Source organism: Staurois parvus, unplaced genomic scaffold, assembly GCF_062004578.1.
Source record: "Staurois parvus isolate SC_StPar_1 unplaced genomic scaffold, SC_StPar_1.0 ptg000530l, whole genome shotgun sequence".
Classification (NCBI taxonomy): Eukaryota; Metazoa; Chordata; class Amphibia; order Anura; family Ranidae; genus Staurois; species Staurois parvus.
In genome coordinates this window covers 11,718,332-11,744,635 of record NW_028318326.1, presented here as the reverse complement: position 1 = coordinate 11,744,635, position 26,304 = coordinate 11,718,332, and the positions used below count along the sequence as shown (strand labels likewise).

General features: G+C 43.2%; 1 protein-coding gene across 4 annotated transcripts in view; it reads right to left on the bottom strand.

Moving 5' to 3' along the window:
- TLK1 (tousled like kinase 1) overlaps positions 1-26,304 on the bottom strand; it is a 326,263-nt gene that overhangs the window by 98,988 nt on the left and 200,971 nt on the right. The window contains exon 1 of one of the 4 annotated variants that reach the window (XM_089690527.1): positions 1,711-1,845. The exons of 2 other annotated variants lie outside the window; for them this stretch is intronic. In XM_089690527.1, coding sequence (XP_089546653.1) covers positions 1,711-1,741 — 31 coding nt within the window. In that variant the 5' untranslated portion in view covers positions 1,742-1,845. Of the gene's footprint in view, positions 1-1,710; positions 1,846-26,304 lie in introns of those variants that run through there. One more of the 4 variants, XM_089690528.1, reaches the window with a different exon arrangement.

The window sequence follows — 26,304 nt, the reverse complement described above, 5'->3', positions numbered from 1 at the left end:
CAAGAATCTGATGTCTTTCTGCCTCATTCACACCATAAGTACAGAAAAACTGATGGAAACTGACATGCAGATTTCACTTGTAGAGACATCAGTTTACATGTGTTCTTCAATGAGTTTTATACACATTCCATATTCCCGCGCAGAAAAAAACCTGCACGTGATAGCAGTGTTGTGGTGTGAACAAGGCACATAGAGAACAATTGCTTAAGGGCTCATGAAAACTGATGTCTCTGCAAGTGAAATCTGCACGTTAGTTTCCATTAGTTTTTCTGCAAGTATGGTGAGAAAGAGGCCCTAAGGGCTTGTTCAGATCATAGGTGCAGAAATGTCAGTTTTTCTGAATACGTTCTGCAAGAACACAATGCAAACAATTGTTCTCTATGTGCCCTGTTCACACCGCAACACTAGTATCACATGCAGATTTTTTTTTGCGCAAGAATCTGCAAAGTGTATACAACTCATTGAAGCGCGCTTGAAAACTGATCTCTACAAGTGAAATCTGTGTCAGTTTCCATCAGTTTCTTCTGCACGTATGGCGTGAACAAGGCTTTAGCCCTGGTTCACACTAATGCCGTGCGGGAAACACAGTGAATACTGTGAGTTTTCCGCACTGTATTGGATTCACACGGCGTCCATGCGATCTGGTACGAGTGCTAATGTTAAATCAACGACACCCTGAAGCAGATCACAAAATGCAGTGCGATTACCAGAATTCGCATTGCATGGGTATGAACACCCATGCAATGTGAATCAGATGTGAGGAAAACAAAAAAAAGGGGTCCTGCACCTTTTTGGTCCAGATTCACGCAAAATGAATGATGCAAAATGCACCACACAGACATGACAAGTGATTTGCACAGGAATGCGGTGTGGTTCCTGTGTGAATCACGTACGATGTTGCGCACCGCATTAGTGTGAACAAGGGCTCCGTCTTAAATAGGATTTACAAATGACAGTTGAATGGTGAAAATAAAGATCCTTGTCCTTGTGTGAGAGCTGTGTGAATTGAGCCGATTCCGTCTGATAAACGTCCACCCAGTCCAGCGACACCGCACCATCCACAGCAACGGGATCCCTTCAATATGTAACATACATTCAATGCTAATGATCAAATACGCTGTAAACATTAACATGCTGAGGAAACACAAAGATGACACACACATCAGTTAGGATCCGGAGCGTTCTTAGAAGTTGAACAAGATTCTGAAGGAACAGAGGATTCTATACAGATTATTTTGAATCCTGAGAAATCACCAACTGCCACAATAAACAGAAATGGGCAGTTGCACAGTGCATGGGGCTAACTGACATTTCTGAGCCATGCCCTGCACTGTGTACACCGCCCATCTCTGCCATCACAGCGATTGGCACTTTGGTAGCCAATGGGCAGCGAAACGCAGTGCGAGGAGGCGGGCGGAGGCTGCAGTGTACACCAATGTAGAGGACATACCTGCAGACCTGTGAACAGGGGGGGGACTAGCCCTTTAAGCTTGGCCTAGCCTGCCAGTCAGTGCAGGTCACAGTCAATGTGACAGATTGTCCTGCCATCCCAGGAGGCTGACCCCGAGCACTGGGCCCCGGCCTCCACCACACTGCACCCACTACACCTACACACTGCACTGCCAGCTTGCAAAGAAAAAAAAAAAGTGTCAAATGCAAACTTCAGACTCCCCCCCAGTAGTCAGTGAGAGCTCAGCTCCCGGCACCCACCGTTCACATCGATGCCCAGCCACAAGAGCATAGGTGCACCGAGCGCTACATACACACGGCGCTTTATCCCTGCCGGTCCTCAACGGTACTCAGTACCGGCACCTCTCGGGGACTCACCATTCGGGACCGCGCATGCGCCGGCAAGTCTCGCGTCGCCACCAATTACTGGTGACGCGAGACTTCCCAGCGCCTGCGCACAGTTCCCTACCGACCAGAATGTTGGGTTCTCCTGTAGACGGTGCGCGCTCCCGCGGTGATGCTGATTACAGTGTGCGCGCCACGCTCTTCTCCATCTTTTTTTTTTTTTTTCCTCCTCCTCACTTGGCCGTATTGCAGACTGCTACTGAATTGTTCTGGGTGGCCCAGGCATGCTCACATCAGTCACAACACAAAGACCTATACTAGGAGTGTATTTATACATTGCTGACTTCACTCCTCTATTTATACAGAGTTAACACCTCTATTTATATAGGAGAAAAACTTTATTTAACTCTTCTCATCGCTGCCCACAGACGCCTCTGGATTTTTACAGTACAACCAAAGGAAAAACTTGTTTTTAGATACAGAGGGATTAGAACAGCTGTCAGGTTTTTATTGCCGTCTATGACCCTGGCAGGGCTTAGGGTCACATTGTGCGGGTGGGGGACCCGGGAAAAATCACACATGTTCCCCAACGCACTGCTATTTTGTAGACGCACAGGTGCAATTAATTGTTACAAGCAGGCCCAGACCGGCCATAGGGCACACTGGGCATTTGCTGGATAGGAAGGGTGGTGGGGCAGGGCATAGAGGAACCGATTCGTCCATTTCACTCCTGAATGCCCGCTTCTCCTCCTCTCCCTCCTGCAGGCATGAAATTGATGGATCGGTTCCTCTATATGCCTCCCCACCTATCCACCTTCTTCCTGATGCCCCCAGGCCCCCGTCCTCTCCCCTGGTCCCCCTGTGCTCTCTCTGGGTACCTGCGTGCTCTCTCCTGCTCCCCTCCTCCCCCACAGCCCTGCCAGATTTCCCCTTCCCGTCGGCTGCTGTGGGGGATCTGTCAGGATGGAACATGGGGAAGGGGTCAGTAAATATGTAATTTTCAGGCCCCTTCTTTGTCTGAATGAGCATTCAATGAACTGTACCGGTCACTGACTGTATCCATTTATAACTGAGGCATAATAAACTGTGTTTACTATACTTCAGCTTGTGAATGAGCTGGAAGCCTCTGTCCAGAATTCAGTGCTGCTGAGGCTGCAGATTTGGAAATTGAGGGCTGCGTCCTCAATCTCATTTGTATGTCTCAAAGGTGAGATGGTAGGGATTTGTTTAGACCCCTGATATCTCACCAAAGCGCTCCCTAATGGGATGCCAAAAAAAATACAAAAAAATTAAATTGTAATTAAAAAAAAAATGGTAAAAAATAAAAAGTACTGCTAGCACCAGTGGTGGAACTACCAGTGATGCAAAGATCACATTTGTGACCACGTCCTGGCATTCCATCGCAGGGCTCCAAGGAAAGGGCCCCTGGGCTCGGGGATGCTCAGTCTAAAATGCCCAGGCCTCTGGGACTGGTTACAAGACACGTTTTTGGCTATGCAAAATCACTATGCTTTTCTGTGTGGCCACATTTTTAATAAAGGGTCAGGAAGTTTTTCCCCGTGTTTCCTACAGGTACAGCAGCCCACTGGAATGAACAGGCTGCTGTGCCCACAGGACCCACATAAGTGTGAACCTACTTTTAGTTCTGGTTCACAGCTGCACAGTTTCCCCGCAGTCGTGTTTGCTAGGGCACAGCAGCCTATTCATTTGATTGGCTGCTATATGCGGGGAAAAGGTGCCTGATCCTTTTCAGAAAAAACAACTGCGGGGAAACCACATAGTGCAGTTTCCTGTGCAAATAACTGCACTGCAGTTTCCAATGCGTGGGGGTGTCATTAGGATTAATGGTATCCCCACACATCTAAACTGCATTGTGTTTTTTGGGGGATTTTTTTGCGGGAAGGCATGTAATTACACATATTCATACAGCCCACACTAATGTGAACCAAGCCTTAGGGCTTGTTCACCCTGAGTTCCGTGTGCATTTCCCACACCGCATTCAAAACGCACTGAATGTGCGAGCTGCTGTAGGTGTCCATATAATCATAACACCCCCAAAATGCAGATCACAAACGCAGTGCGTTTGCTTAAACCTCAGTACCATGTGATTCAACATAGTAGGCTTTTGAAAAGTAGCGCATGCACTACTTTCAGTGCCTTCCAAAATGATTTCAACATATTCAAATGAATTGGCTGAAAAGTGCACTGTACTGAATTGCACAGAAATGCAGAGCACGTTGTGTGAACCGGCCCGCAGGGAGATTCACCCTCTCCATGGCCTCATTCACACGCCTGTGCAAAGTGCCATGTTGTTTGCCTGCACAGGATTTGCAGGCGTTCAGTGCATCCACATGTAGGCAGCTCCATTCATTTCTATTGGGATGCAGCCACTGCTCCCAATTTGACAGCCGTGCAGATGCGTGTACCCGAACGCAGGCAGTGTGCATTTGGGGACATGCACCCACTCAGCTGTCAAATTGGGACCAGTGTCTATGTCCATGCAGTCGCTGCTTCCCAATAGGCCTGAATAGACCTGCATACACAGAGATGCAAAGAAAACTAGTGCAATCCATGCAGGCAAACATAGACCTTTGAAAAGGTGTACGTTTAGACATACCTGAGTGAATAAGGCGCATTTGTTATGTTTACTGTAACAACTGAGCATGAAAGTGAAAGAAAATTCTGAATTTTAGGCTGTCACCAGAACAAGAATGGAGAGGAAATCTTCCATTAGGGACACTAGTTTTGGTGACTACCAGGGATTTCCTCTGACTTCCTCTTTTGGCCATGGGGAAGAGAAGGGAAATCTCCCCAATGAGACACAAATGACAAAAAAAAGGGGTTACAACCCTCCCTTACGCCATCCAAAATTAGAAGGTTTTACCTTTAGTTCTGCAAGCCAGTTCACCTCCTGGGCAGCAATGAGCTCAAATATGTTTGGATTCTAGCTCAAACTCACCTTAGATGTTCTGTTGCAGGGTGGGGAGTACCTCAGTCACTGGTAGCGTGCAGTGAAAAGTTCCTGGTTGGGTAGCTCAAGTGGGTTCAGACTAGGATCTAAACACACCTGAGTTCATCCCTACTCCTGTTATACATTGCAAAGTGAGCATCATAAGGGAGTTGGTTGCTAGAACTTGGAAGAGACAACCAGCATCCTGATGACATCGGAAAGAAAGATGGTGGTATGGGACCTGGCCTACAGAGCTTTTTGGTGAACCACAGCAGGACAAGGCTGGATTTGCTGGGCAGGTCAGTATGTTCTTTCAGTTTAACCCAGCAGATAAGGTAAAAAGGGATTAATATCAAAATTAACCCTGGTGAGGTCTTCAAAGCTGAATTCCTGGTATGATCTTCACTATATAGTTCTATTGGCCCCGCTTGGCACAATGTAAGTAGGCATATATAATACCCAAGGAACCACTATCCCACTGACAATCAAAGAAATAGTTGGCGCTACTACAGTGATCGCCATGATCTTCCAGGCCATGGGCCAAGCTGCTCCCCCTTTCCACACTGTACACACAGGGATGCTCACTCCGCACTGCAGGAATTCAGAGAACTCCTGATATCTTCATCAGTGAATATAAGGTATTCTCTGGTTGGTGAAAGTGGAGAGGAGGGGTGGTGACCTTGTGATCTCCATGTTATTCAATCACAGGATGTCATGTATTCACTGAAAAAAAAAAAAAAATACAAGAACTCCTCTGAATGGCGGCAGTGCAAAGTGAGCAAAACTTGGGGGTCAATGTGCAGAGGGGAAGCGGCTCAGCACAGAACCTATTCGATTACCTCATGATAAGGGGTTTATCTTCATGCATATGGCATCTGCTGAAGTTAAGAGGAGTTCCACCCAAAAGTAGAAGCTCCACTTATATGCCTCCTCCCTCCCTCTGCTGCCACATTTTGCACCCTGTTGGAGGGAGGGGGGAGTGGGTACTTAGTTTTGACAGGTACCCACTCCCACTTCAGGCTCAGTTCACAGTGGTAAACTGAGCCAGAAGTCCCCCCCCCCCTCCCTCCACAGTCCTTTGGGACATTTCACAGGTCCCAGAGGACTGCGGCCCATTCACAAAGTGCAGTGCTATTTGCGCATGCGCAGTAGGAAACCAGCTGTAAAGCTGCAAGGTTTCATTGCCGGTTTCCCTTAGTCAAGATGGCATCGCCAGCACCCAACAGCTCAGCGAGGAATTGGCTCAGGGTGAGGACACTGCTGTAGCCTAGACAGGTAAGTGCCCTAATATTAAAAATCAGCAGCTACAGTATTTGTTTTTTGGAGGGGGATGTGCTACACTATTTATTGTGTAGCACCCCTTTGGATTTAGGTAAGGTTGTTAGGTAAAGTTTAGTTTGACTCCGTGGAGCAGGAGTTGACTGGTTAGGGCTGCTCAGGTTTTCACAGGCTGACGCTCAGCCTGAAGTGTGCCAATACAGCCAAGTAGGGGGGCAATACTGTCCGGTGTTGTACAGGTGCAGATGAAGGAGTACAAACCTTCTTTGTATACAAGTGCAGACAGGAAATTAGTAGTCCTAAACCTGTTTAAATTCAAGCCCTACAGTTCTGGGGTATCCCATGCTCTCTATTCCCATCCAAGTGCATCATTCCCTAATAAAAAAAAAAATACAAAACCAAACCCCCACACTACTTCTTGGCTGTGTGTGCACTAAGGGGAGGAAATAGGCACAAACTACCAGGGGGTGCACTACAATTATAATTTAAGTTTTGTTACTTCCTCATGCTACTTTTCCCACTACCCATCATACTTAATGGGGTGGATTTAATAAAGGCAAACTGTGCACTTTGCAAGTGCAGTTGAACTCATATTTTTGCTAAATATTTTTGCTATTTTAGTAAATCTACACCAATGTATCACTTACTGTACGTCTTTACAAATGTATAAGTACCACCTTTTTGAAAACTGTTTGAAAACCTAATAAAAACATTTTTTAAATAAAAGCAGGAAGGCAAATTCTTTACACTGTCTGTACTGCTTCTCTGATCCCCACAACTGCTCAGTAAAAATGTAGATACTTTTGGCTATGGCAGCAAACATGGTACATTCTCTGCCTCCCTACAGTGCAACTTTCAGGACTTGAGTGGCTTGTCACCAGGACTAGAAACTATCACAGGGAGCTAGGGAGAGTGTGCAAAAATTGCTAGCGACTGCAGGGACTGAAGATGTGGAAAAGAGGAGCTACAGGTATACCTTGGCTTACGAATTTAATTTGTTCTGCGGGACTTTTTGTATAGCGAAAAATTTGTAAACCGAAAAGCCGTTCCAAATAGGAATGCATTTGAAAACCAATTAATCTGTTCCGGAGGTCAGAAAAAAGTAAACGCTAATAAAATACGGCATGAGTTATTTTATCAAGTCATGCAGTATTTTAGTAGTGAAAACCATGTGTTAATGTTTCAGCTGTCAGCCGGGTTTCCCACTGACAGCTGAATGTAAAAGAAAGAATTGCTGGGAATCAAAAAATAATTAAAAAACCGCATGGGGTCCCCCCCTCCCATCCATACCAAACCCTTCAGGTCTGGTATGGATTTTGAGGGGAACTCCCGCAACAATTTAAAAAAAAAAAAATGGTGTGGGGTCCCCCCCAAAACCCATACCAGACCCTCATCCAGGCATGCAGCCTGACAAAACAGGAAGGGGGGGGGGGGGTGAGTGCCCCCCCCCTGAACCATACTGGGCCACATGCCCTCAACATGGGGGGGTGCTTTGGGGCAGGGGGGCTCCCCCCAAGGCACTTTGTCCCCATGCAGCATTCTTTTAGTCTTTTATTTTAATAAAGGACTTGTCAAATACCGTGTCCTGTCTTTTTTCACACTACAGGTTTTGTTTTTTGTGAATGAGTAGCGGGACCATGTACCCCATACTCATTCACATGGGGGGCCGGGACCTGGGCCCCCCCATGTTAAAGGGGCTTCCAGATTCCGATAAGCCCCCTGCTCGCAGACCCCAACAACCACCGGCCAGGGTTGTGAGGAAGAGGCACTTGTCCCCATCAACATGGGGACAAGGTGCTTTGGGGAGGGGAGCCCCCCTGCCCCAAAGCACCCCCCCATGTTGAGGGCATGTGGCCTGGTATGGTTGGGGGGGCGCTCACTCGTCGTCGTCCCCTTTCCTGACCTACCAGGCTGCATGCTCAGATAAGGGTCTGGTATGGATCTTGGGGGGTATCCCCACGCCATTTTTTTTTTAATTTTTGCATGGGGGTTCCCCTCAAAACCCATACTAGACCCAAAGGGCTTGGTATGAATGGAGCCAGTTTTTAAATGTAATTACCGCTTTTTTTTTCTTTACTATAGCTCAGAGATTCAGCTGTCACTTTCCCTCCCAGCTAAAAGAAAGAAAGTTTCCTTTTAGTTTATTTCCCCGAGTTAAAAGAAGCAATGTTTCCTTTTAGTTTCTTAAAAGAAACAAAGTTTGCTTTAACTCCGGGGAAAGTGACAGCTAATTCTGTGAGCTATAGTGAAGAAAAAAAAAAAAAAAGCCGACAATTGCATCTAAAAATCAGCACCGACATACAGTTCATATTGCGAAAATAATTCATAAAAAAATTTGTAAACCGAGGCATTATTTTCAACGGACTTTCATTCATAAACCAAAAATTATGTTAACCGAGGCGTTCGTTAACCGAGGTACACCTGTATAAGTAAAGGCCCCAGAGGGGCCTTTTGCAATGTCTCTTCTGCAATAAACATACCTACCCGTCTGCTCACAGTGATCCTCAGAAGGTAAACTGAGCTGTGCATGTACAGCTCAGCTCACAGCTTCTGGGCCGATCCAGTGTGCCAGGATGACTAGCTCCTGCGCATGTGCAGGAGTGAAGTCATCCCTCTCCGGCCAATGAAGATTGCAGAAACCTGACACACAGGAGAAGATGCTGGCGAGGGAGTGTTGGGAAGATGAGTAATTCTCCCTTTAGTTCCGCTTTCACAGACCAAACTGACAAATTAGCAGTTAGATGGTCGAGACAAACCATTTACCACTGACAGGGTTGCTTACAATGGTCATCTTTCATTAACCACTTGCCTACCGGGCACTTATACCCCCCCCCGATAGGCGGTACTGATGGGCAGCACTAATGAGGTGGAACTGATAGGCGGCACTGATGATGGGTACTGATAGTCAGCACTGATAGGCGGCACTACTGGGCACTGACTGGCGCAACTGCTGGGCACTGACTGGTAGCACTGCTGGGCTCCACTGAAGGGCACTGGTGGATGGCACTGATGGGCAGCGGTGGGTGGCACTGATGGGCACCGATCATCAGGGCACTGATCATCAGTGCCCTAATGATGGGTGCCGATCCCTGCACTGACAACTGCCGGTTCTCGGCAGTACTTTCCCCACGTTCTGACAGCGTGAGGAAGGTGCAGCCGAGAACCGGCAATTGCATTTCCCTGTGATCAGCGTGTCATTGGACACGGCTGATCATGTGGTAAAAAGCCGCTGTGATTGGCCTTTTACCACATCACGTGATCAGCTGTGTCCGTAGGACACAGCGATCACGGAGATCGCCGTGGGCATGCAAGAGAGCGGGTTCTGGGAGGACGTCATATGACGCCCTCCTAGAACTGGCTGGCCGCAATGTAGCAGTCATTCGGCTATCTGCGGTCGGCAACTGGTTAAATTTATGTAGAACCTTTATCCCAAAAGAAAAAGCAAAAGTGTCATGCTTAAAAAGTGGCACTGCTGCTGTCCAAAGGTATCTGCTTTACTATTTCATCCAGAATGCAGACACCCTGAGACTCCATTCACACCTATGCAGTTTGCTTTTTGTCCATCTTTCAATGCGTTTCTCAGTTCATTTTGCATTTTTCTACACGCGTTTTTATGCCTTTTTACCGCATTTTGTTCAGGTTTCTTTTTTTTGCTGGGCAGAATAAAAATGCAAAACACGGCAAAAACACACTACCATACTTGCTTTTAAAAAAAGTCCCTGACCCTTTCCAAAAACGCAGCCGCTCAAAAAAGCATAGATGTGAACATGTTCCACAGGAAACCAAGTTAAATAGACTGTAGTGCCTTTCTGCAAAAAGCATTAAAAAATGCACTGGTGTGAATGGAGACTAAGACAGGATCAAAAGTGAAATAAAGGAAAAGAAGCCTACAAAAAAGAATAGTAAAGCATCTGTCACATCTAAGGATTGTAAGCTGCAATATATTATAATTTTTGATTTTGGTTTTGACACAAGCAAACGCATGGATGTATGCCCTAAGTACAAACTATCTGTATTTATCTATCTGAAAAAACTGTTGCTGTAACTGCCTAAAAAGGGGTTCACTGGAATTTAATTTGTTAGCCACTTATAAAGTCCATTTAACTCTAAAAATCCATTTAGAACTACCCTCTACAATGTTGCTGTCTCAGGATGGCTATGTTGGTCCTCCATACATACAATCATGGCCAAAGATATTGGCATCCCTGCATTTCTGTCAGATAATACACCTCTTCTCCCAGGGAATTGTTGCAATTACAATTGTTTACGCAATCTCATGTTTCTTTTGTTTGTATTGATATGACACAAAAAAGTGGAGAAACAAAAGCCAAATCTGACACAATACACACAAAACCCCAAAAATGGACTGGACAAAATCATTGGCACCCTCAAGTTAATATTTGGTAGCATACCCCTTGGAAAAAAATAACTAAAATCAATTGGATCCTGTAACCATCAAGGAGTTTCCTCCACTTCTCTACTGGAATTTCGGACTGCTCTTTTGCCAACTGCTCCAAGCCTCTCAGATTGGATGGGTTACTTTTCCCAACTGCTGTTTTGCGATCTCCCCACAGGTGCTCTATGGGACTGAGATCTGGACTTATTCATGGCCAGTTCAGTATTCTCCAGCGCTTTGTCTTAAACAATTTCTGAAATGCTTTTTGACGTGTGCTTTGGGTCATTGTCCTGCTGTAAGACCGATGACCTCTAATGGAGACCTAATTTTCTGACACTGTATATTGCACCCCAGAATTCTTTGGTAGTCTTCAGATTCCATAATGCCATGCACAGGGTCAAGACATCCACAGTGCCTGAAGCGGCAAAGCAACCCCAAAACATCAGTGAACCTCCACCATGTTTGACTGTCGGGACTGTATTTTTTTTTTTTAAAGGCTTCACTGCTTTTTCTGAAAACAGTAGAATGATGGGCTTTACGAAAAAGCTGTTATTTTGTTTTGTCTGTCTAAAGCACATTCTCGAAAAGAATTTTGGTTTCTCAGGTAAGTTTTGGAAAACTCCAATCTGGTGTTTTTATGTTTCTCTGTCAGAAGTGGGGTCCTCCTGGGTCTCCTACCATAGTGCCACTTTTCATTCAAATGACGACATATAGTGAGAGATGACATAGTTGCAATCTGTGCCTGAAGTTAGTTTGAATATGTCTGGAAGTTGATCGAGGTTCTTTATCCACCATTCGAACAATCCTTCGTTGCAATCTCTGATCAATTCGTCCATGTCCAGGGAGATTAGTTACAGTGCCATGGGCTGTAAACTTCTTGATAATGTTGCACACAGTGGACACAGGAACATTAAGATTTCTGGACATGGACTTGTAACCTTGAGATTGTCCATGCTTTTCCACATTTTTTGTTCCTAAATCCTCAGAGAATTCTCTGCTGCTCTTTCTCTTCTCCATGCGGCACACAGACATACAACAGAAAGGTTGAGTACATTTTTCATCATTTTAACTGGTTGCTGGTGTGATTTCTGTATTGTTTTGTTGTATGTTAACAGATACAGGTGAGTGTAATTACAAATTACAGGAGCATCACAAAATTGGAATGCAATGATTAGCCCTAGTTTATATATACAAATATATACCACAGTGTGTGTGTGTGTGTGTGTGTGTGTGTGTGTGTGTGTGTGTGTGTGTGTGTGTGTGTGTGTGTGTGTGTGTGTGTGTGTGTGTGTGTGTGTGTGTGTGTGTGTGTGTGTGTGTTAGGGACCTTAGATTGTTGGCTCCTTGAGGATTACGGACTGATGGAAATGTAATTTATTTATATATGTATATAACAAATACACACGCACACATACACACAAACAATTGCCAAAAGTATTGGGCCAGCCCTCCAAATCATTGGATTCTGGTGTTCCAATCACCACCATGGCCACAGGTGTTATATAATCAAACACCTAGGCATGCAGACTGCTTCTACAAACATTTATGAAAGAATGGGTCGCTCTCGGGAACTCAGTGAATTCAAGTGTGGTACCGTGATAGATTGCCACCTTTGCAATGAGTCCATCCGTGACGTTTCCTTGCTACTAAATATTTCATGGTCTACTGTTTGTGGTATTATAACAAAGTGGACGCAACTGGGAACAACAGCAACTCAGCCACGAGGGGGTAGGCCACATAAAAATGACAGCGGGGTCAATGCACAGTGTGCAGAAGTCATCAACTGTCTGCAGAGTCAAAAGGTACTTTATGTGGCCTTCACATTAGCACAACATCAGTGCATAGAGGCGTTTCATCCAAGCCTTACATCACCAAGTGCTATGCAAAGAGTCGGGTGCAGTGGTGTAAAGCATGCCGCCACTGGACTCTAGAGCAGTGGAGATGTGTTCTCTGGAGTGAAAAATTATGCTTCTCTGTCTGGCAATCAGATGGATGTGGATTTGGCGATTGCCAGGAGAACAGTAATTACCTGACTGCACTGTGCCAAGTAAAAAGTTTGGTGGAGGGGGGATTATGGTGTGGGGTTGTTTTTCAGGGGTTGGGCTTGGCCCCTTAGTTCCAGTGAAGGGAACTCTTAAGGCGTCAGCATACCAAGACATTTTGGACAATTTCATGCTTCCGGCTTTGTGGGAACAGATTGGGGATGGCCCCTTCCTATTCCAACATGTGTAAAGCTTTGCATAAATTGACAGCACTATATAAGTACCTGTAATAAATAAACATTAAATGATCTGACAGAAATGCATGTGTGCCAATATTTTTGGCCATGACTGTACAATGGATCAGTAAGAGTAGCCACCCTAAAGTAAGATGTGTGCTATTGGCTGGATCACCAAGTGGAAAAAGCCTAAAAAAGAAAACAAATGCAGCTACCACCTCTAATTACTGGTAAGCTTCCATATACAATTGTGCTCAAAAGTTTGCATACTCTTGAAAAAAAAAGGGAAAAGTTGCCGGACAAAAATTGTACGGCCAATGCACAGCTGCATTTAGGGCGGACATACACCGTACCATCATGGTGACTGCCCATGGTGTTCCACACGTGGCCAGCTACGATTGGCGCGGCAGGGGTAAACATTTGCTGTGCTTGGTGACAGACTTTCGGTACGGGCTGTGTGACGGAACATTGCGTCCGATCCCCGCCCTTCTCACCAACTCGTGAACGAAGGACCAGCCGATCTCGCACCGCGCTGTCACTTGCGTAACAATGCCACTCTCAGCTGCACCCTGCACAAAGATTTTCCAGCTCCCGGGACCACAATCTATGTGCCAGCAGCCTGAGAGCGATTGTTACTGTGTCAGGGTAATTACGCAATTAACCCTTCATGCTGCCACCACCACCTTCTTACAGAGAAGGAGGAAACTCACAAAATCTAATACACACGGTCACCACAGACAGATATATTCAGAGGATTATTACATACAGTAGCACTCTTCAAGAGACAGGTATTCTTTAGTTTTCATTAAAAGCTTTAGAGACAGTTCAACACTTTTCAGAAAATAGGATGTATTACTAAAAAGGTCAAAATGGTGCAATTAAAATATTTACAGAAAAAGATGTTATAAAGATAGAACGAGAGCAATAAAACAGAGAAATAAAAGAAAGGAGTTCAGAAGGCAGAATACTTGCAATGTCCTTGGTTTGAGCAGAATAAAAAGGCTTCCTTGGCTCTCATGTCCATTAAATGTTTCCTGATTGATGTTAAACGAGAGCTCTCTTTTCCAGGCCTGTCAGTCTTTTTCTATCATATTAAAGGGGTGTCGTCTGAGAACAAATGACCAATCATCCAGTTTGGGGATGGGTGTTAGGCGGTAACCAAGGTTATGACCAAGTCGCCTTACAATTTCATACTAAGGTTAATAACCTCCAATAGGTACAGGTAGCATCCTAGCAACTGGCAGATTAATATTCAGAATTATATTTCAAACTCAGGGATACCAAAACACAGCGAACCCTTGTCACCCAGGAGGAAAGAGACTATTTTCTTCTCTCTTGTAAGTGCTAATATAGTCATGTAAGGTCCTGTTTGACTCATATTAAAATCATCTATCCAAATATATACCTAATATTAATGTGCCCAGTTCCTGCTGAACTTCATGAATTGAATGCGAAATCTTCTAGATTGTAAGCTCGAAAGAGCAGGGCCCTCGATCCCCTCATGTTTTGCATTGTATTGGTATTGTTCTGTCACATGTTCTGTCCCCCTTTGTAATGTACAGCGCTGAGTGAACTATTGGCGCTTTATAAATACTGTATAATAATAATAATAATGTCTACATTTGGAATGTACATTTTATGGTACGCTCTAGCCCTAATTGCCGAACAGGTCATGACTGACTGAGTTATTGTTTTACGATCGGGCAGAGGAAAGTGGTTTCCAAAGCAGACCCCTTGAACCAGACTAATTAGTGGTTTACAGCCCTGGAGTTTCATCTAGCTGTGTTTAATTTAGGATAAGAGGCCCTTTTGACCTCCATTCATCTTACAGCTATACATTCCATTCAAGAGGGAGGGGGGAGGACAGGAGAGACAACATGGCTGAGACCTAACAAGATGGCTGTCACGTACAGCTTCCATGTCTCTATTGCACACAGTCGTTACAGGCTGCTACATCTCTTTTTGCCCAATTGTAGGTTTAATGTATATGGGTTTGGTTGTCTCACTGGGATAGATATATGGCTCCTAATGCACTATTTATGGTCCTTTTTATAGGGACTTTGTATAAGGATTTGGTGCAAGTGTATCACATTGTCATTCCATCTGGATCACCGCTTATGTTTAAAAAGAAGGTGAAGTATATTTAGTAACATATATAGTGAAGTATTATTTCTATGGGTCACTTGCTGTCTTACTTTGTTCTATGGCATTATAGGTGATATCTTGCAATGCACCACTGAAGGTGCCGGGCTCCTGTTTGATTATGACTTTGGCTCTTTGATCCGGACGTCTATACACTGGAGTACATATTGCTCTCCCATTAGACCAATTCAACAGTGTTGTTCAGCTCCACTAGTAAGTTTGTGGTCTTTTTTGACATATAATATAAGGCTCCAATCCAGGTCTAGCCCATTTCACAAATGCTTGTTTTCTCTAGGCTTGTCAAAGCCTTCATTGATCCTTATTCCAAATTGCCTCCAGCTTCTACGCTTTGAGTCTTTAACGTTCTTGCTATATGTGGGCACAATCTATGATCACTGCGAGTATGAGTCCATATATTTGGTTTAAGCATTCATCAAGCAGTATATTTAGACTTACACAAATATACTATTTGCTGGTGGCATTATGTGCTTCTTTTTATAGGACTCCGTTATGTACTATCTAGTTCCCTGGTCTGTTGCCTGTGTTCCGCACTCGAGTCTCCTATGTCCGCCCCCCAGACTATATATATCGTTGTCTGCCGCATTCCTATGCAAGACCAATGATTGCTTTTTGTTTATTATATGTATTTTTTACTTTACTGCATATAATTGATTGTGTATATATTGTTTGCTCTTTCTATATTTTATATACAGTAGTACTGCTTTCCCTTATACAGACGTTACGATCCTGAAGAAGTCAGAGGTATAGGCGAAACGCGTTGACTGTTTTCTAACTTTCAACCTCACTATTGGAATCAACATTTATGCTATAGGTGACATGTGTTATATGCCAAGGGATAGGCGATGTACTAATCCTTTATTCCCCCGTTGTGTCTGGGGGTTATGTATGTGTTGTTTGTTTCAAAAATCCTTTGTGACAATTTTATGTCAATTAATTGTTTTATTTTTATTTGATAGTATGGTCTCTTACTGTGCCTAAAAAATCTGCTAGTTTGGCTGTACATTTTTTGTCTGGCAACTTTTTTCTTACATTTTTTAGGATGTGGCACTAGGAAGCTTCATGTTATTTTCTCTCTTGAAAAATTAATAATATTCAGTACCATTTTTAAAAGAAAACATGAGTGAGCAGTAAAAAGACATTTCTTTTATTTCTCATGGGATTCATATTCAACTGTAGGTCATAACATAATAGCACAATCATAAAACAAAACATGGAAACAAGTAAACACATGAAATGACCCCTGTTCAAAAGACTGCATAACCTTAGTTCTTAATACTGTGCATTGCCTCCTTTAGCATCAATGACAGCATGCAGTCTTTTGCAATAGTTGTCTATAAGGTCCTGAGTTCTTGTAGATGGTATAGCTGCCCATTCGTGTTGGCAAAATGGCTCCAGGTCATGGAAAGTCTTTGGTTGTCTTGCCTGCACCACACGTTTGAGATCTCCCTAGAGTTGCTTAATCATATTAAAATCAGGAGACTGTAGTGGCCACTCTAGAACCTTCACATTTTTCTGCTGTAACCACTGAAGGGTCAACGTGACCTTGTGCTTAGGAACATTGTCATGCTGGAAAGTCCAAGAGTGTCCCATGCGCAGCTTGCATGCAGAAGAATGCAAATTATCTGCCAGTATTTTCTGATAACATGCTGCATTCTATCTGCCATCAACTTTCACAAGATTCCCCATGCTTTTAGAGCTCACACATCCCCAAACATCAGTGAGCCACCACTGTGCTTCATAGTGGAGTGGTATTCTTGTTGCTTTAGGCCTTGTTGACCCCTTTCCAAAACACAGAGCTTATAGTTGTGACCATAAAAATCACTTTTTGGTCCTGTCACTCCAGATTACAGTGTGCCAGATGCTGTAATACAGTCAGGTCCATAAATATTGGGACATCAACACAATTCTAACATTTTTGGCTCTATACACCACCACCGTGGATTTGAAATGAAACAAACAAGACATGCTTTAACTGCAGACTGCCAGCATTAATTTGAGGGTATTTACATCCAAACCAGGTGAACGGTGTAGGAATTACAACAGTTTGCATATGTGCCTCCCACTTGTTAAGGGAACAAAAGTAATGGGACGATTGGCTTCTCAGCTGTTCCATGGCCAGGTGTGTGTTATTCCCTCATTATCCCAAATACAATGAGCAGATAAAAGGTCCAGAGTTCATTTCAAGTGTGCTATTTGCATTTGGAATCTGTTGCCGTCAACTCTCAAGATGAGATCCAAAGAGCTGTCACTATCAGTGAAGCAAGCCATCATTAGGCTGAAAAAACAAAACAAACCCATCAGAGAGATAGCAAAAACATTAGGCGTGGCCAAAACAACTGTTTGGAACATTCTTAAAAAGGAGGAACGCACCGATGAGCTCAGCAACACCAAAAGACCCGGGAGACCACAGAAAACAACTGTGGTGGATGACCGAAGAATTCTTTCCCTGGTGAAGAAAACACCCTTCACAACAGTTGGCCAGATCAAGAACACTCTCCAGGAGGTAGGTGTATGTGTGTCAAAGTCAACAATCAAGAGAAGACTTCACCAGAGTGAATACAGAGGGTTCACCACAAGATGTAAACCATTGGTGAGCCGCAAAAACAGGAAGGCCAGATTAGAGTTTGCCAAACGACATCTAAAAAAGCCTTCACAGTTCTGGAACAACATCCTATGGACAGATGAGACCAAGATCAACTTGTACCAGAGTGATGGGAAGAGAAGAGTATGGAGAAGGAAAGGAACTGCTCATGATCCTAAACATACCACCTCATCAGTGAAGCATGGTGGTGGTAGTGTCATGGCGTGGGCATGTATGGCTGCCAATGGAACTGGTTCTCTTGTATTTATTGATGATGTGACTGCTGACAAAAGCAGCAGGATGAATTCTGAAGTGTTTCGGGCAATATTATCTGCTCATATTCAGCCAAATGCTTCAGAACTCATTGGATGCCGCTTCACAGTGCAGATGGACAATGACCCAAAGCATACTGCAAAAGCAACCAAAGAGTTTTTTAAGGGAAAGAAGTGGAATGTTATGCAATGGCCAAGTCAATCACCTGACCTGAATCCGATTGAGCATGCATTTCACTTGCTGAAGACAAAACTGAAGGGAAAATGCCCCAAGAACAAGCAGGAACTGAAGACAGTTGCAGTAGAGGCCTGGCAGAGCATCACCAGGGATGAAACCCAGCGTCTGGTGATGTCTATGCGTTCCAGACTTCAGGCTGTAATTGACTGCAAAGGATTTGCAACCAAGTATTAAAAAGTGAAAGTTTGATTTATGATTATTATTCTGTCCCATTACTTTTGGTCCCTTAACAAGTGGGAGGTACATATGCAAACTGTTGTAATTCCTACACTGTTCACCTGATTTGGATGTAAATACCCTCAAATTAAAGCTGACAGTCTGCAGTTAAAGCACATCTTGTTAGTTTCATTTCAAATCCATTGTGGTGGTGTATAGAGCCAAAAATGTTAGCATTGTGTCGATGTCCCAATATTTATGGACCTGACGGTATGTGTCAAGGTGTTGACTGGCAAGTGTATTTAGATGGTGATCAGCTGTAATTTGACACAGCTGATCACGTGGTAAAAGGCTGCTGTGATTGGCCCTTTACCGTGTCATGTGATCAGCTGTGTCCAAAGGACACATCTATCACAGAGAGCGCCGGGTGTGCATCGCTGGGGGGCGCATTCTGAGAGGACGTCATGACGCCCTCCCGGAACTGCACGATCGCGCTGTAGCACTCATTAGGCTATATCGCGGTCAAGAAGTGGTTAACCACTTCAATACCGGGCACTTTTACCCCCTTCCTGCCCAGGCAAATTTTCAGGTTTCATCGTTCTCACACTTTGAATGACAATTGCGCGGTCATGCAACACTGTACTCAAACTAAATTTTTATAATTTTGTTCACACAACTAGAGCTTTCTTTTGCTGCTATTTAATCACCACTGGAGTTATTTTTTGCTAGATTAAAAAAAAATACAGAAAATTGTGAAAAAAAAAAAACACGTTTCTTTGTTTCGGTTATAAAAGTTTGCAAATAAATAATTGTTCTTCAGAAATTTAGGCCAAAATGTATTCTGCTACATGTCTTTGGTGAAAATAACCCAAATCAGTATTTATTATTTAGTCTGTAGGAAAGTTAGAGTTCACAAACTATGGGATATATCTGAAAATTGATCAATCCTGAAGTACTGACAGCCAATCTAATTTCTTGAGGCCCAAAAATGTCAGAACAGTACAGATATCCCCAAATGACCCCTTTTTGCAAAGTAGACAGTCCGACTTATTTCATAAGAGGCATGGCGAGTTTTTCGAAGTTGTAATTTTTTTGTCATAATTTTTCGCAAAATGAAGAAATTGAAAAAATTATTTTCACAATTTGTTTTTTTTACATACTGTCACCAGTGCAGTACAGCTTCATCATATAACTGGTGTGGCGGTGATCAGGGACACTGACTGGTGACAGTACAAAAAAAAAAAAGATTTTATTTTTCATATCACACTATGACCAAAGTAGTATAATGTTACCATAGTAATATTGTACTACTTTGGGGAAGAATTTCTTTGCTATAAGCAAGCATTTAACTGAATGAAATCGATTCAGTTTTTTTTTTTTTGTGATTAGCTGTGATTGGCGATGGCTAATCACATGACACAGATGGGCTGTGATTGGCCCAGCCTGTGCATGTGATCACTGTGACCATTCACAGCTAGACACACTTGTATACAATGGATGGCATGAAAGGAAGCCATGCATTGTATACACAGCAGGTCACATGGTACTGGCAACGGGGCCAGTACACAGATCTGTCATCAGCCGGGTCCGAGGTACACAGCCAGTGACAGATCTCGCTACAACGCGGCCTTGCGGGCGCGCGCAAGGCGCGATCCAGGAAGGACGTCATATGACACCCTACCGGAGGGACAAGAGGGGCAGGAAGTAGTTATTTGCCATTTAACCTGTGTGTATCACCTTGTGTGTCTGTCATGATCAGGCATGATCAGTCACATTTTCAATATCAATGCCAAAATTTCAAGTTTTCTGCCAGGGTTTTCCATCTTTTGAGCACAACTGTGTTATATTTTCATTTTGCGTTTGGATACAGTAACTTGTTTTTAGACTGGACTGTCCCCCTATTTCCCAGTTTATATATGCTTAGTGTGAGGTTTGCATAACCAAAGGGGGACAGTATAGCATGAGAAGAAATACCAATGGCAAAAACACCAACATTTCTTGTATAAGGATACACAACATGCATACTAAATGAGAAACAAAAGTTTCATTATATGGCAGATAAACCAACAGTTTTTGGTAATTTTTTTTCCCCCAAATCTACATTTATTACAACATAGCACAGATGGAACATGCTGACCATTGTCTCTTTTTGGAGTGGCGAAACCCCTCATTTTTTTAATGGTTTTTTTTTTTGGTTGAATTACTTGAGGGCTCCTTTTGTACCACCAAGTGTTGTCCCTCAGTGAGGATAAACAGAATACCCATCTGTGAATTGTTTATTACAATTTTAGCTACAGTTCACATTATCTTCTTCTATCTTACTGCAGTGACATGGGAACCCATCTCATGTGATTTATTTATTTTTTTTTTTTTAAGGAAGAGGGTGAAGGAGGAATACCATCCCTTGGTATGTACTGTACATAATCCAACTGCCAGTCCTTTAAGCTGTGCAGCAAGACATTTTTCCTCGCTGCAGATCGTAGCTATGTCCCTGCCAAAGACCAACCAAACCACACAGAGGAGAAGAGGACATTAATTGGCTTCACCTATAACCTAGGACTAATTCTGTCTGTAGTAACAGGGAGGGAGGATTGGGGTAGGCCATCCACTGCAGCTGGACTGTACCCCAACCCACCACTTGGACATAGCTAAAGGGAGCCTGGGAACAAAGCTGGGAATGGGTATAAGCAAGGGGGACAGGGCTGAGAGCTGCTGGAAGAATGGGAAAGACACCACAGAAATGTGGACATCTGCCTGAATAGTTGCAGGAGAGCTCACAGGATTGTGTGCTGGTGCTGCTGAACAGGCTGCAGAATGACAAGGGCAACCACAAGGCTGCTATTCTGTGCTAAGCAGAAAGCCTTGGGAGAAGGTGAGTTATGCAGTGCTACAGAGCTGCTGGGCCTTGAAAGAGAGAGAGAGAGAGACACAGACTACAGAGAACTACAGCGGCAGAGCAATATAGGGATGAGCCAGGGAGGAAGTGTCCTAATGAGCATTGATCAGAGCTTTGGAGAGTAAGACTGCTGATTCCAGATGAAGATGGTCATCGAATCCAGCTGATGCTAGCGAGAGGGGGGGCCCTGTGAGTGCAGCATGACCTCTTGTTTGGCCTTCAATACATGGACTTGAACCAGAACCTGTGGTCAGAGACCTCCAGGACATCTGAGTTTACTATAATTTGCTGCCACCCAGATTGAAGGCTCCAAAAGGAGTTTCAGGGCCCCAGCTCAGACAGCATGTATCGGAGATCCCACTGGCCAGTGACCCAGATAGGGCCTCTTGTTTACAGATACAGTAGGCCACATAGTTAAAACCTTTGTCTTTAATGGCAATGTTTGCACCTAAACTAGTGTTGCGTTATTCACTGCTGTTTTACCGCCTTAACATGCGGAGCCTATTGTTTGCTTTAGATGTAGTTCTGAGTCAGTTCATGGTGGTTCATCAGTGAGGGAGGACAGAAGGACCCATCAATTCAAAGGCTCCTCGGGGGATTATTATTATTATTATTATTATACAGTATTTATAAAGCGCCAATAGTTCGCTCAGCGCTGTACATTACAAAGGGAGACAGAACATGTGACAGAACAATACCAATACAATGCAAAACATGAGGGGATCGAGGGCCCTGCTCTTTCGAGCTTACAATCTAGGAGGGATAGTGCTACATGTATTTTGCATGGCAATGAAGTATCACCAATTTCTAGGAGTGATGTTTTTTTTAAGGGAAAGGGTGAAGGAATTCCATTGCCTGACATATTTTGGTGAACAAACTGTCTTAGAGCTGATTCACACTTGCATGGTCCAGATTGAAGCTCAGGTTTGAAAGCTAGGTTCCGGACAGGATTAGCTTAGGATCTTATCCTGTTCACACATATGCAGTTACTTGAAACGGTTATTTGAAACGGTTCAAATAGAAGTCAATAGCCTGTAATCTACACCTGAACCTGAAGGCACTGCTCAGAAATCATACATGACTCTTTTTCAAACCACAATGAATTCTGCACTGCCAGTGCACTGGATATACAGTATGTGAATAGGCACCATAGGAAGCAATGTTTTTTTCACATGACATGTTTAAACCACATCCAATCTGCATATATGTGAACAGGCACTTAGCTGAAAGATTAAACATAATTTATGCCTTTCTGGAGTATAGGAGCTTAGTCCAAAGAAAAGAAGAAAAAAAAAAAAACTTTCGGCTGTGTATAAAATGCTTTTCTGTTCAAAGCATTTATAATATGTATTTTTGTTTCTATTATTTTCAAAAATTAAGACGTGGACACAAATCACCTCCATTTCTTGTCTCTATGACAACCAAAGAGAATAAAAACAAGTTGTAGCTGAAGTTATTATAATGAGAACCATGAGTGAAACTAGATACGAAGACAAAAATAATTAAAAGTGTGGACCGCCCCTCATATTTGTGAATGTCATTAGTAGTCATTTTACATGAAGCTAGCTTGAAGTTTAGATTTACCATTTTCTTAATCTGCTCATACAGTAGAATAATATACTGTACAGATCCAATATTTGCTATACAAAATTTCTAGAGATTCCTTGCTGCTCTCCCATTGATCTTAATATCACCTCAACTCTTCAAGTTACATAGTTAGTCTAGCTGAAAAAAGACAAAGGTCTATCCAGTTCAACCATGAAAAAAAAAAAAAAAAAAGTTATAATCCTATACCTACAGTTGAGGGGAAAAAAATCCTTCCTGATTCCCAAGAGGCAATCGGATATTCCCTGGATCAACTTTACCTATAAATGTTAGTATCCAGTTATATTCTGTGTTTCTAAGAAATAATCCAGGCCTTTTTTAAAGCAATCCACTGAGCTGGCCAGAACCAACTCTTGAGGGAGTCTATTCCACATTTTCACAGCTCTTACTGTGAAGAAACCTTTCCGTGTTTGGAGATTAAATTGCTTTTCCTCCAGACGTGAAGAGTGCCCCCTTGTCCTCTGTGATGACCTCAGGGTGAATAACTCTACACCGAGTTCACTATATGAACCACTGATGTATTTATACATGTTGATCATATCCCCCCTTAATCTCCTCTTCTCAAGAGAGAATAAATTTAGTTACTCTAATCTTTCCTCATAGCTGATCTCCTCCATGCCTCTTATCAGTTTGGTTGCCCTTCTCTGTACTTCCTCTAGTTCCCCAATGTTCTTTGTGTGAATTGGTGCCCAAAATTGAACTGCATATTCCAGATGAGGTCTTACTAATAATTTGTACAGGGGTAAAATGAGATCTCTCTCTCTGGAGTCTATTCCTCTTTTAATACACGAGAGAATACAAGTACAGGGCACCAAATTGGTTGTTGCCCCTGTTGTTATATCAATGTATTATTTTCAAAGTTTTGTAAACATATTGTTTATTTGCAAAAACTTCAATAAAATGTATAATTCATAAAAGAAATGTGCTATTTCCCATTTTGCCAGTCATTGAACACTGCTCCAGAACCCACCTAAGACATGAAATGTGGTGTATAAATTAAAATTTTATTGCACTGTATGCTGCTTGCTTCTGGTATAGTATGCCAATTTCTCCTTCATGGAAAGAAATGATAGCCACTGGTATCAATACAGTTACCATTTAAACTTCAGAGTGCACACAGCTATTTTGACGACTCTCCAATAGAATGATAGTCCATATTTATAGATGATCCAGAAGGGTTTCCATCTGCTCAGGGTTGACCAAAAATGTAAAAAAAAAAAAAAATCTTGTAACCAATCCTGTATTTTTAAGAGAAATTTAGAGATTTTTCAAATAATTGCTCTGGCACAATTACCATATGTTCCTTATAAGATATCAAATCTTTAAATTCAGGTCCACTTTAAGTCTGACTAACTCACAGAAATATGACCTTCCATCAGTCTATTGCTGTATTAATTAATACAGAGCTGAATTCATTTGTGCCTGGAGTTCAGCTTCAAATAACATCTGTACAGGTGAAAATACTTGACTGAATACAAGATTTTGTGCACAGCATGTACCAGGATGTAGGTCACATACATAAAGACAATTAGCTGTGTGACCCATGCAGGGCCATTCTTTATAGGCATGGGGATGCACAGGTGTTGCGTGCATCCCTGCGCTGGCATTCTATTACTGTCTATTGGGACACGTGGCTACACAAACATAGCTGCTGAATCCCGATATGACCTGCGAGTCCAGAACTCTTGGAAGGAAGAGGAAGAGGTTGTGTCCTTGAAACGCGTTAGCCAGTTGGTCATCCAGGGTTCCATCGTATGGACTCAGATGTTGTTTGGATCATACACCTTGTTCAGTTTGACATGCCTGTGTTATTATGTCCATTGTGAGTATGATATCTATTTTTGTTTCTTTAATAAATTATTTTAAATGATAATGCACTAGGTCGGTGCGCCCTTTTTCTGTTTCTCCATTTGTATCCAGTGTATTCGGACCACCCCGGTCTGTTGAGGGCAGCAAGCAGTGCATATTCCATAAAATTCCAGAACATTCCTATTGGGTCTACTGAGTCCTTTCCTAGCACAGGAGTAAAGTGTTTGTTGGGTCCAGAACTCACCCTGTGTGCAATCTGGGACCCACAACTACATGTCATATGGGAATACAGCAGCTGTGTGTCCCAATAGACAACAATGGGAGATGGGCACAGAGATGCATGCAACACTAGTGCAGAAGCACTAGGACTGACTGCATTTTCCTAAGCATACACACTTATGGGTTATGACTAAGGCCGTACGGCCGAAACGCGTCAACCTAGCGTACTTATGATGAATTTTTTTTTATGGTCAATTTATTAAAAGAAGATTTTAGCGCAGTGGTGGTAGTGCAGATCAATCTTTCTTTTAAGACACACACTTATATACATTTATAAGGGCTGGTTTACACCTGCAGCAGCTTCTGAAATGTGACCAGCAGTGTACCACTTTTCAGAGAGTGGTACAGAAGACGCCTTGACAGCTAAACAGAGAATGGGAATACTATGCTGCAACTGTGAGCATTTGGCTCAAGGTTGGCGTGGCCCCATTCTTTTTAATAGGTCACATTTGTTGGCAGCACAGCCTGCTAAACACGACACAGCAGGGCTTGACAAATTTGCTTTGAATCTAGGAGCCAGCTAAAAACAGTTTGTAGCCAGTTTTTTGTTCAGCATAAAATGAGTTGTCAGCACCCGGGACAAGGCAGCTTCACGCGATGCGATTTGCCGTGTGACAATCACAGCAAAACTGCACCATGTTTTAGGTGCCACTGAAAATATTGGCACCTGAACCTGCAATTCTACCGTGAACCCAAAATGCCCCAGTGTGAATGGAGCCTCCCTGGTTCACGCATGTGATCCTTTTCAAACTCACAGATTCGCAAGGCAGGCTAGATCAGCCTTTTTGACTGCATAGAGAATTATGTGGATAACAAATGAACGTACCTTAAGAAAAAACAATGAACATACGGATTACAGTATCTAAATATAGATCAGCCTTTTCCAACCACCCTGGGGTGCCTTTAGGTGTCTTCAGGGGGTGCCTTGGCAAAATGCCTAAAAAATGCCCAAAAATTGTATACAAGCCAGCGGGTGGATCAAGCATGCCTTTTAGTTATAAAAAGCCACAGGCTTTCATTGTGCACCATTACAAGCTCCTAGCCGACAGCATCCTAACAACCAATGTCATCAGTTGATAAGGAGGATGTCTGGTGCCTGCACAGCTTCCTTGTTTGCCCCTCCAGTGTCCCTCTCCGTCTACTTTGAGGGAGAAGAGAAACATTGGAATACTAGTCAGTACCAGTGTGCAAAGGTGTGTGTGCTTTCTAAGACTACATCATGGGTGTACTATGTGTGTGGATGTTGCTGCATTATGGAAAACTATAAATTTAGTTTTTTACATTTTAGAATGGGATGTCTCAAAATTGTGTAGGATTTTAAAGGATGTCTTGACTGAAAAAAGGTTGAGAAACACTTGGCTAGATATTATGTGTTCCTATTGAGATGGTTCACACAGATGCGATCCACATACGTCTTGAGTGCCATTCTGAAAAGGGTCCTGTATGAGTTTGTACCAGTGCATTCCAGACTCGCAAGTGATATGGTAGAGTGGCATGCGTAGATAAGTGTTCACATTTGCTATTGACAGGAGTGTTCGCATTGAAGTTAATGGAGGGTGTTTTTGCATTGACGTCTATGGGAGGAGGTTTTGCATTAAAGTCTATGGGAGGCGTTTTTGCATTAAAGTCTATGAGACGCGATTTTGCATTGAAGTCGATGTGACGTTAT